This window comes from Telopea speciosissima, chromosome 4, assembly GCF_018873765.1.
Source record: "Telopea speciosissima isolate NSW1024214 ecotype Mountain lineage chromosome 4, Tspe_v1, whole genome shotgun sequence".
NCBI classification, from domain to species: Eukaryota; Viridiplantae; Streptophyta; class Magnoliopsida; order Proteales; family Proteaceae; genus Telopea; species Telopea speciosissima.
This window is the reverse complement of record NC_057919.1, coordinates 54,103,315-54,116,042: the sequence shown is the minus strand read 5'-3', so window position 1 is coordinate 54,116,042 and position 12,728 is coordinate 54,103,315. Positions and strand designations below refer to the sequence as shown.

The window sequence follows — 12,728 nt, the reverse complement described above, 5'->3', positions numbered from 1 at the left end:
TTTCCTTAATTAAGTACAAGTAACCATATCGGAAATAGTCATCAATAAAAGTGATGAAATAATGATTTCTACACAATGTGGCTAAATAGGGTCCACTGATGTCAGTGTGAATGACCTTCAACAGGTCAGAACTATGGACTGCCAATTTCTTCTTTATCTTGGTCATTTTACCCTTACAACAGTCTACACAAGTCTCAAACTCACCTTCAAGAGTAGGCAGGATGTCAGATTGTATCAGCCTTTCTACTCTTTCTTTAGAGATGTGCCCAAGCCTTTTATGCCATAAAGTGTAAGACTGTTCCTTATGCAAGGGTCTTTTGAAAATAATTTTATCAACATTATAAGAGACATAGATTTCATTGGGAGATAAGCACAATTTATACAATCCATTGGACATAGTGTAACAACCAACCTTACTTGAATTAAAAAACATTGTAACAATGTTTTCCTTTATTTCAAAAGAGTAGCCACACATGTCCAAACTAGAAACAGAAATCAAATTCCGTCTAAAAGAAGGTATATAAAAAGTGTCTTTCAACATCAAATTAAAACCACTATCTAAGATTAAAGTGATATCTCCCACGAACTCCACGTCAACTTGTTCATTATTCCCCACGAAGAGCTTTGACTCATCCTTATTTGGTTTCCTCTTGTTTCTGAACCCCTGTATGGTAAAAGCAAAATGATTAGTTGCACCACTATCTAGCCACCACGTACTGGATGGGGTTTCAGATAGATTGGATTCACAAACAAAAGCCAAAGAATCATTACCTGTACTCTCACGTTTGGCTAACCAAGCCTTGTATTTAGCGCAGTCCTGCTTTATGTGACCTTTCTTCTTACAGAAGAAGCAATGATCACCTCCTTTCTTAAAAGGATCCTTCTTTGGACCCAAATTGTTAGTATGATCGGACTCTTTGTTATTTTTCTAAGCATCCCTTTTGGTAGGGTATTTGGACTTCTTACCTTTTTGGGTATTGGATTTAGAGGCAACCAAGGCTACATGGGCTTTGTCTTTCTTCAGTTTCTCTTCCTCAGCCACAGTTCTAGAGATCAAGTCATTGATGGGCCAGGATTCATCAGTGGATCTGTAATTGATTTTGATAATTCCAAATTCAGATGGAAGGGTGTTCATGGCTTGATGACCAATGCAAGTGTCAGGAAGTAAAACATTCAGGACTTTCAGCTTGGTCTGGTAGTCAACCATCCTAATGATATAATCCCTAACTCCCCCAGAACCATTATAAGTCATGTTGAAAAGTTCCTGCAGAAAGGTTCCTATTTTAGCATTGGATGAGACTCGGTACCTTTGTGCCATTGCAGCCAACAACTCCTTAGCAGTGCAATCAGAGGGAAAATCACTTTTCAGGTGCTCCTTGATCGTCCTCTTTAAGGACAACAAATAGAGACGATTACTCTTCGTCCATGCAACATGTATCATCTTATCATCTTTAGAACTCCTGTCATTTAGATCTGCTGGCGTGTCCATAACAAGAGATGTATGGACATCAGCCATCTCCATAGCAAATAGGAAATCCTCTTTCCATTTCTTATAATTTGTCCCCGTAAGAATCTTGATGGTAACCATATTGTTATTGACAGAAAAAGTGACTGAAAAACAAACAATGTATATTATTAGCACAATATGAGTAATGTGTAACTTTGAAAATCATATAATTACACCTTTTGGAGAGTTCACAAGCATCACCATGTAAACACCTTTGGGCAGAATTCATGATATGCAGTTATAATACCCCCTCACACATCAGCGGCCATGAGAATATATTTTAATCCTCAATAATCTACCACCTTTGGATGTATAGACTTCTTGGGTCAGTCAATTCGCAACCATATGCTGTATGTGTAACCCTCTAAGCACTAATACACAATCACCACCTTTGGGTGTATAACTATCCATTAAAACCAAAGAAATCCCATTGCCATATGAAACCGATATTCCATAAACCTAATCAAGAGTGTCACTTTAGTGGTCACCAGTTAATTAGATCCACTAAACTCTCTCATATAGGGACATACTTTATGTTACTCACACAAACCATAATGTATGTAATTTTAGACTAGATGACAAAGGGCTTGATTGTCCAAAAATTACAACACATGCCAATTATATTGTTCCAAAAGGTTTAAGATTACAAAAGGCAATCAAACTTAATTAACCAAAATTGCTAGATTACAAAAGCAAACATTCTAACAATATAGAATATGTATAAATTACAGAATCATAGCAGAAAATTTCAGAATTATAATAAAAATTCCAGAAACCGTGCAAAAGGGTAGAAAAGTAACCAAAAAACCACTATTTTGCCATTTTTACAAATCCCGAGGCATCAAATATACCCAAATTACATATAAAAAATATAGAGAATTTCGAGACGAATCCAACGACACCTAAAACGCCCCAAACGGAGCTCCCACGCTCCCTCACGCGCCAGTCAAAGTTTGGCGCATGAAATCCACACGGTCAAAGATTCCAGATCCAAAAGGAATCAAACCGGGTTTAGGAATGGTCCAACCGTCGTTCGGCTCGGTTCGGTCCAAACTGGTCCATCCATATGAATCAAACTGGTCAACGGTCAACTCGGATCACCGGGTTGACCGGATGGGTCACCAAACCGGTTTAATGGGTCGACCCGATTGGGTCACCGGGTCGGGTTCTCAGGTCGACCCGAATGGGTGTTGTTCTAGGGTTACCGGATTGATCCAAATGGGTCGTGGTCTCGGGTTACGGGTTTGACCCGATTCGGGTCAAACCCAAATCCTTTTTTTGTTTTTTTTTTTAAACCCAGTCGAGCGAGTGAGATCACCTGCCGGAGTTCGCCGGCGTGTGAGAGTGCGTCCGGCCGTCTCCGACGACGAACCACCCATCAAAATGCTCAGAATTCCGAGACCTACGAGCCTATAAAATTTGTTTCAATTTTCACAGGCCGAAAATTCCGACAAAGGCCGAAAAACGTATGGGTTCGACTGGAAACCCCAAAAAATAATTTTCCCGCAAATCGATTAAAAACCACAATGAACAGAAGTCACAAATCAATCCATATAGGTTCATAATCAAGTCGATCTATAACCGCTTTGATACCACATGTAAGCATAAAATTCGTACAAGATCACAAATAGACAGATTAAGAACACAACCATGTAGTGACAGAACAGTTCTAGGGAGCGTACCTTCTTTGGGATCCATAGAGACGATGAAGAACGCAGTGGAACAAGCCTTCTATCTCCCTTGAAGCAAGGATCTTCTCCTCTAAACTCTCATTTAGCACTGGCTCAATGGTAGAACCTTCAAGTCACAGTTTCTCCGGAGTGGTGTTGCAATATTGTGAATGATCAGGGTTTAGAGGAGGGACCTAGCTTCCCTTTTATACAGATTCCCATAGATCTTCTCATTACAGATCTAACGGTGATTTGTGAGCCCACACTAGTAAGTTCATATTAGATCCCCAAGATATTGCATATCTTCTTTATTAGACCAACCTCATAGAAATAGTAATTGTCACAATTAATAAAGTCCGACCAAAAAGGTAAGAATATAAAATAAAATATTCTAACACATCGATCCCCAACATCAAGTGGCTATGACGTAGAGTTGCAAAATCATTAAATTAATGAAACTTGAATCTGCATTTTGGTTTTCGATCTGTCTTTGCGTTTCAGAATATTCATGTTATGGAAGCACTCTAAATTTTGAAGTTTCTGGTTGGTTATCTGATACGACGATTGGAGGTCTGGGCTTCTGCTTTTTCTTCTCCGATTGGCATTCCTAGGTGAAGAGATTATCTGATTTCAAATTCTACGAATTGATTGCTGTTGAAGAGAACTTTTGTTTGGTAATTGGATCCTTTGTGGCACTGGGATTTTGATGAGGACCTCAATCCTGGATGGTGACGAAGATGATGCACCAAAGTGCATCGAAGGTGGGTGGCGGAGGAGTAGCCATGGTAAAGGATGTAAATGCAAGGTTCTGGTTGGACAGGGCAATCAGTTTTTCGAGTCGAGTCCGTGTAGTGGTCTCTCAATTCACGTACGCAGGTATATCAACATGTGTCCAAGGCTTCACGGAATGGGACATTGCTGTTATCTTCTTTGTTTGAGTTTTTTTTTTTAAATAATATATGAATAAAAAGGAAAATGGAGTTTGTGATCCCAACAAAAACGGAAGTTTGTTCCTTCACTCGTTTTGTAATTTGATTCCTAATATAACATGAAATGGAGATTCACGTAACTGAGGTAAGTGGAGATTCACTGGACTCCAGTTGTTCCACTTCTATTTCTGGTCGTAGGGAACCACTCTCTCCCCATAGAAATTATTTTTTCTTTTAAATTCTGAAATTTGACACATGTCCAATATGATAGGACATAATTTTGCTGATACACTAGTAGCAGGAATGTTCCCGCTATAAGGCTGGCAGCCACGGAAATAGGATCTTAAAGGATATTTTAAAAAATACTAAAACCTAGTAAGATATTTATGAACCCAAAGGGGAGGTAAATTATTCCATTTCCTAAGCTTTCAACCTTGTAACAGTAGTAGGAACATTAAAAAAAATTTCCCAATATAAGAATATAAATAGTTCATTAATAACAGTTGTTTTTTTTATTTCTTTATTCTTTTTCTTTTTCTTTTTCTGTTTTAATATTAACACTTGGGGCGGGGGCAATGAAGCAGCTAGTGAGGTATAGACATTGGTCCAGCCGTGAAGTCCATGTGTGAGAGAGACAGAGACAGAAACCGACTTTTTTGTTTTTTGTTTTTTTTTAATCACCTTTTCTTGGCTTGGCTAACAAGGAAATCGTGAACGAGATGACTTGACCAAACATAGCTAGACCAGAGGCTTTTCGTGTATAAATAATAAGACTGCAAACCTCATTCACCCATTAGTTTTAAGGGTTTGAGAACTTTAGTAACACCCACACCCTTACTCTCCGCGAAAAAAGAGAGAGAGAGAGAGAGGCGAGGGGCGATCATCAATGTCAGAAGAGGAAAAGCCAATCGTAATTGTTGGGGGAGGAATATGCGGCCTCGCCACTGCCCTTGCTCTTCACAGGTAAGTGGGAAGGAGAACACCACCTGGTCGTGCAGTGCACACTTCCTTTGCGTTCAAACATAGGAACGCACGAAATGACCATCACACCTCATGAAATTGTTGTGCACCCTGTGTCTGGGCACAAGGGCGGCATGTATATATATTGGATTTTAACTTGCTTTTATGAATGAATAGATGAAGTAGGGGATATTGATTATTAATTAATGATGTATGATTAGGAAGGGGATTAGGACCACGGTGATAGAGAAGGCGGAATCTCTGAGGACAGAAGGAGGAGGAATCGCAATCCAGCCAAATGGATGGCGTGCCCTGGATCAGCTTGGAGTTGGCCATCACCTCAGGCTCAAATCTATTCCCATATTTCTGTAAGTGTTTTTACCATATATGATATATCTCTTTCACATTTTCATCTATTAATTTCAATTGAATCCATCTATGCTTCAACCGGTCGCATGTTTTCTATGCCCAAAGACACAGGACTGCCTAAAATTACCTTTCAGCCCCTTAGTGAAATAAAAAAATTCTATTCAAGCTGATCCCTCTAAGTGGGCTCTCATTGACCCTTGTGCTGGTTCAGCTGCAAGCTACACGATCAAACAGTGATCTCTTGCCCTTTATTTTATTATGAATTTATAAATTGCAACCACAACCCTTTTCAATTTTACACAAAATTTACTGAAATATTAGAGGAAAATTACCTAACCCAACAATCATGTTTTTATCCATCCCCTCGGAGGTCAATGAGAGCATGTGTGGGGCATCCAATAATAGGAGTAGAAATTTTCATTTCATGGGGTCGGGACGGGACAATCATTTCGCCTTTCCTATGTTTAGGCATAGGTGCCACGCAACTTGGCAACCTTTTTTTCCCTAAAATAATTATGGATATGCTAATTTCAATATATACTTCTCACATGATAATAAATAGTATAACTCAAATTGACACTCTCTCTCCTATTCTGAGCATGTGGATCCTATATGGATGATACCATTCTCCATGCCCTCATTGGTGTAGTGTGCAAATTCCTTCTTATACCGGCATCATGAAAAACCTTCCCCCATTAATTATATACATACTTTTGCAGGGGTCGAGATATTATCCTCTCCAATGGTACACAACAAGAAGAATCATTCAGGTAAGTTTCTTAAATTTCCAATTTATGTTGATTCAGTAAATATGGATTTCAGATTTGGTACTTGACAAACATATACTATTTTTTTTTTTTTTTGTTTCTCTTTTAAAGGAATGCAGAAAACCGATGCCTCAAAAGGAGTGATCTCATCGAAATCATGGCTGAGAATTTGCCTTCCGGAACGATACGTTTCGGATGCCAAATAGTTAGAATGGAATCTGATCCTATTAATTCTTCTCATACCATTCTTTATCTGCAGGATGGAACTGCCATCAAGGCCAAGGTAAAACTCCATATCATTTCTTTGGTTGTATGTATGTATGTATGTATGTATGTATATATACTAATGATGGATGATGATGATTCACATTTATTGTTTACACAGGTTGTAATAGGTTGTGATGGTGTAAATTCAGTGGTGGGAGATTGGTTAAAGTTGAAACCAACGAAGCGTTTTAATCTGTGTGGAGTGGTAGGTTTCACAAATTACCCAAACGGGCATGGCTTCGGCAATGAGTTCGTTCGAATAAGGGGAGACCATATACTGGCGGGAAGAATACCAATCGACGATAAGCTTATTTATTGGTTTGTGGCTCGACCACGGACTCCTCATGGTAACACAAACTATTATTAATATAATTTCCTACCAATAGTTATGCCTAGTGATGTATAACGCTTCATTATTTCCCATGTGACAGTAAATGGGTTAGTCCATATGATAGATACAATGATGAATTTTTTACACAGATACAATGGTTTCGAAAGAACCGAAGCTCCTTAGAGATTCAACTAAGGAATTAATCAAGGATTATCCAGCAGAAATGCCAGAAGTAATAAAGAATTGTGACCTTGACTCACTATTACTGGTTAGCTTGCGGCATCGAGCACCATGGGACATACTACTAGAGAGCTTTAGGAAAGGAACCGTCACAGTGGCTGGAGATGCAATGCACGTCATGGGACCATTCGTCGGACAAGGTGGTGCTGCAGCACTAGAGGATGCAGTTGTGCTTGGGAGATGCTTTGCACAAGAGATGATCGTGAACCCAATGGAAAGTAACAAGAGTAGTTGGGATAGGAAGAAACAAGAAGAAGAAGAAAAGGCAATGTCAAAGAGGATTGAGAAAGCAATTGATCGATACGTTAAAGAGCGAAAGATGAGGATTTTGAGGTTGGCTACACAGACTTATCTCATTGGTACACTATTGCAAACCACATCGCCGGTCACTAAGCTTTTAAGTTTCATTCTTGTTTTAATCTTCTCCGTCATTGTTGCAAACCACACCCTTTATGATTGTGGTTGGCTTTAAGATCATCAATAGCTAACTTAGAAGCTTCTGGCCTTTTTTGTATTAGTTTTGAAATTCCCAGGTTGACACTGAGAGGAGAGTGAATCAAGGTCAAAAAATTTCTCCAAAAATATTCCCAACACACGTTGTAACTCACCCTTGGTATTCTCAACAATGATGGCATTGTATCAATCAACCCTAATGCAAACATACTGTTGTATGCACTTCCACCTCGTCACCACAAAGTAGTCAGTTCTACAAATAGTCCATAGCTCTCCAATATCCTAATAATAATAATACAACCACAAGAACACATGATGTAACGTGTTTGGCGATGTGCTTACATCCACAGAGTAATGGCCAAGCTGACCTCAGCAACTCTCACTAGTGATTTTAACTGCAAGTTACAGCTCAGGAACATCCTATCATGCTTTAACACTTGCATACACAAGTGCAAGGACAACAATCCCAAGTGGTGTATTTCAGCCACAACAACGACTCAGGAAGATCGTCCTGCTTCAACCCTTGACGCAGCAAAGGCAAGGACTACAATCCCAAACCCTAGACAAGCCCTAACTTGCTAATTTAACAATGAAAGATCAATAGTAATCAAATCCCCCCAATTACATCATAGTTTAGGTTTATCAACACTAACCAAGCACTAGAACAATAAAAATAAGGACTTGTGAATGCAGATTACCTAACTTGGGTAATTCCGCTGACAATTGTCACCTCCAATGCGTGGGAAACTATGAATCAAATTGTACGCGCAACGATCATCAAAATAGTCATCTCAAACAGCAAAACCCTTCAAAACCTTGAACTAGGATTTCTCAGACCTGAAACACATCTCCTTGGGTGTTTCCACACTCAGCAACGTCTCTAGAGGCAAATCAGTACATTGCACAGTCCTCCATGTGTGTGTGGATCGGGAAAATCACCATTGAAGCATTCTTTGTGAAATTCATGCTCTTTGTATATTTTTCTTCATTTTTCTCTTCACGTCGTTCCTGTCGTTTTTTAGAGTGCACAACACTTTTCGCAATACGGAGTTAAAATGAAAAATATCTCAGTTTCAATGAAAACTTGTGATCTTGGAGCAAAACTGTAATTTTAAGGGTAATTTGTGAAAGATACATAATCTTTCATGTTTCACAACGTTTTAGCACAAATTTTAAAATTTTCCCAGAAATAGAAAAGGTTAGGAATATTGTGAGCTACTATAATACACATCTATTTGCCAAAAACTTCTAGTAGCTACCTTAAACTCGTCTACACTGTCCCAATTTGCTCCGTTTATAAGCAATCATAAGAAGATCGCCATAAAACTCCGTACCAGATCGGAATTACGCAAAACCAATTGTGTTGGAACCAAGACGCGATGAACCACAAGTTATATGTAGAACACTTTGCCCAAATCTTCCATTAAACTTTCCAAAATTTTCTTTGAATACGCTGCCACTGTGTGAATGTATGAAATAAGAACTTTTATCGGACAAGGCCTTCACTTGCTGCTTCGGCCTTCTGCAAAACACTTTATAAGCATGTAATAAGCCTAGAAAATCTTGCAAATTGCTATCAACTCAGCCAAAAACCTTCGTAACACTATCAAACTCTGTTCACACCAAAATTGATTTATATGCACTATGAACTCACTATTTGTCACTGCCAAAGCTGCCAAAATACTTGTGCATCATATGAACACCTCAACACTACCACATAAGTTTCCAACAATGACAACCCATGATCCATGTGCCCAACAAATTCCAAAAATGAATTATATATAATATCTTCATATCTGAAAAATATAGTCATTATTGTTATTCTTAGGCAAAATTGTAGCACAAGCTGCACAACTAGCTCCTTGGATTATGAGCCAATAAGATTTTTTTGGAAGAGAGCTTTTTGTCCGGTAGTTTGGCTCCTATGCCAACATAGGGGCCAATAGGAGCGCAAATGGAAGCATGGACAGGGGTTAGATTATTGCTTTTCATAGGGGTAGGACGATCATTTCATGGGAGACTGAGTCTGGGCGCAAGAGCTACAGCACCGAATAGAGCCCTTTTCCCTTTTTTTTTTATTAAGGAATGAAACACGCTTATGGTCATGTGCCAAATTTAGTGGTCCAATTTGACCACAATGACCACTTTGTTAAGGATTTTCCTCTTGTCTTTTCAATCATTGGACTAAATCAAATCCTTTTTGAAATTAATCATCTTGAGAGTTCATTTTACAACGTGGGAAGCGATTCGAATTTAGCAACAACTAACTTGAAAGATAAGGAATGTCTGAAAGAGCATGTGTTTATTTATGTTTTTTTATAAAGTGTTTGAACGACACCTCTTTAGGCATATTTAGAACTTGACATCTTATTTTAATTGCCCCTTATTTTATTCCCAAAATTCGTTTAAGATAGGGTATAAAAGAATTTTTAAAAATAAGTTGAAATAGCATATCAGTATATCATTATCAAATGGTGTCATCGTCATGCATATTTTTCAAGCACACATGTGAAATAATACCATTACCCTCATTGGAAAAAATTTGTGTTATGTTAAAAGGGAAAAAAAATAAAGCTCGTAATGAAGGACGTGATCTTGCTTATGAAATACAAGGATTCTCCCCCTCCATCCTAAGTCCAACGAAATGGAATTCTTGCAAATAACTTACATCAACGACAGATGGTCAAAGAGGCCAATATAGGAAGATGAACTAGTGAAAGCTATTAACTCTGAGACCTTGGACCCGAACAAATACACAATGGGTACTTTTTTATCCTTAAACGTAGAAGCAAAATTTGCAAGGAAGTAATGGAGACTATCAATGAATTTCGATTGAAGGATTGTATGGACAACAAAAGCAACATGACTTTCATTACTTTGAACCCTCAAATTGAAGAAGCATTTGATTTGAAATATAAGAGCCCATTGAAAGGGTGGCTAGGATGTGTAGAATCCTTTTATGATGAGTACGAAAGATAGGATAAAGTTTTAATATCCAAGTAGGTTGTTGACTCATAAATTGAAGTAGCATTGCCAAGGGCTATTATCCAAGTTTGACTTAACAAAAAAAAAAACTAATGACCCATGTTTTTGCTAAAAGGTCAGCAAGTATATATTAAAAGAATGAAGAAATGCACATAAAATAACTGATTAGCTGTTGTAGCTAGAGGGCTCTACCAGCCAGACACAAAAATCACAGAATGGCATCATAGCCTCACAACACATTAGCAAAAGCGATAGTATGGTCTGCCCAAAGCTTCCCAACTAATCGAATGAGCAATGAAATTTGGGGAATCGTTCCACTTCTCTAAAGTTTTAGAGCTTGCTAGCCGATTGGCAAGGGCATCCGCAGGGGCGTTACCCTCTCTGTAACAGTGGGTAATACGTCATTGTATGGATCTAAGGTAAACTTCAGCAATCCACCAACGCTGAAGAAAATCCCAAGGGATGTCAGAAGCTAGGATGCCAGTGACCACCATGGCTGAATCGCATTCCACCCAAAGTCGCTCCACCTCGAGCTCTTTCGCCTCTTTTCTGCCTAAGAAGAAAGCTGCCATCTCAGCCTGGAAGTTCGTTCCAATTCCATTGAAAATGAAGAAACATCTTCTTGTTATCCCCAAGTGATTCCTAAGAACTAATGACCCATGTAAGCTAGGTTTACAAAATGAAAATGTAAGCTAGGATTTTCTACTCTATTCGGGTTTCTTGAAAAAATGGGTTTCACGCAAATTAGAGAAAACGGTTGGTATTTTTTGTTCTTGAGTGTTATTGATTTTATTTCTTTTCTACTAAAATTAACATTTTTAAGAAGTCCTGAGGGATTCCATAAATGAAATTTCCATATTAAAGGGTCCAACCCAAAATCTCAAGGCATTAGGTGGGGAGAGCTCCTCAAGTATATGATAGCAACAATGACCTACACAAAACAACGTGGGACTATGTAAGTCCCAACATAGTATCTGTGTGAATAAACGAGTTTCAAACCTCGAAAGAGAAGGTTTAAGAACTCATTGACAAAGAGTCACCACCTAGATTAGAGTCCAAGCCAAACACATAAATCAAATTATTGATTCCACTTCAAATTAGTTCAACCAAGGACCGGGTTTGTGTCAAACTGTAGTCTGAGGCAGGTGTTAGGCACCTCAGTCCACCCTAGCTAAACCGGACTTCTACCATGGGAGCTTAACCTAAACCATATGCATCATGATACTAAAAAAAAAAAAAAAAAAGAAGACGAAGAGATAAACACTCACCTCTATCCAGCTGCTCTGTAATGTAAAAGTTAGTATATTAAAAATAAAGGAATTATACATGCAAAAACCTAAGTTCAACTACTGTCACACCCTACACAATATGTGAAGAGGTTAACAACATGTTGAAAATTATAAAACGTCATGTTCATGCAAAACATGATACATTACCATCGTAAAAGGAGAAATTACGAAAGATTTGAACCATAACATATATTTATGATATCTCATATAAAACTCGATTCGCACCAAAATTGATCTGTCTGCACTGTGACCTCATAATTTATCACTGCCAGAGCTGCCACAATACATGTGCATCATATGAACACCTCAACACTACCACATAAGTTGCCAACAATGACAACCCATGATCCATTTGCCCAACAAGTTCCAATAATGAATAATAAGATATACTACCTTCGTATCTGAAAAAATATAGTAATTATTGTTATTCTTAGGCAAAATTGTAGAACAACTAATCACAACTACATACATGTCTGATCAAATATGTATTACAATAAAGGAGGATTTTCAATGCGATATATAAAAGCATATCTCTCTGTGGCACCTATGCTAAGTACTCTATGGTTTGGGTCTTTAGCAGGTCCATTGGTAGAAATCAATCGTTTATTTTCGGATGCATTGACATTCCTTTTTTTTTTTTTTTTTTTCATTTTAGTTATTGACATGCCAAGGGGTTGAAGTGCAAAATAGTATGTGTCACACCCCACTTCCTAAGACTATGCAGTGTGACTGGAATACCCTTTGTATTCCACGCCAATAGTCACCGGGGCAACACCTACTATGAAAGTTCAAATTAGCCCCGGATTTTGGGCACGGGTGTAACAATATGGATATGACCCTCATTGTGCATCTTGACCAATTGTATCATTTCTTAGTGAATTCCTATACGAAACTTTTGTATGTGGGTCTCTGGGTATTCCTTTATCCTTTCATCCAAGAGGAATAGTTTCTCTAATTCTAT

At 38.3% G+C, this 12,728-nt stretch overlaps 2 protein-coding genes across 2 annotated transcripts; one reads left to right on the top strand and one right to left on the bottom strand.

The window, feature by feature from the left end:
* Window positions 1-928: 928 nt before the first annotated feature.
* On the bottom strand, window positions 929-2,886 carry LOC122659417. Its single transcript, XM_043854530.1, has 2 exons — window positions 2,826-2,886; window positions 929-1,611 (listed from the first exon to the last, which is right to left on the bottom strand). The coding sequence occupies exons 1-2, from the start codon at window positions 2,884-2,886 to the stop codon at window positions 929-931; spliced, it is 744 nt and encodes a 247-aa protein (XP_043710465.1).
* A 2,105-nt stretch (window positions 2,887-4,991) lies between these two features.
* On the top strand, window positions 4,992-7,547 carry LOC122660120 (monooxygenase 1-like). The gene is made up of 6 exons (XM_043855303.1): window positions 4,992-5,069; window positions 5,288-5,434; window positions 6,155-6,205; window positions 6,314-6,485; window positions 6,588-6,816; window positions 6,950-7,547. The coding sequence occupies exons 1-6, from the start codon at window positions 4,993-4,995 to the stop codon at window positions 7,510-7,512; spliced, it is 1,239 nt and encodes a 412-aa protein (XP_043711238.1). The 5' UTR covers window position 4,992; the 3' UTR covers window positions 7,513-7,547.
* Window positions 7,548-12,728: the final 5,181 nt, after the last annotated feature.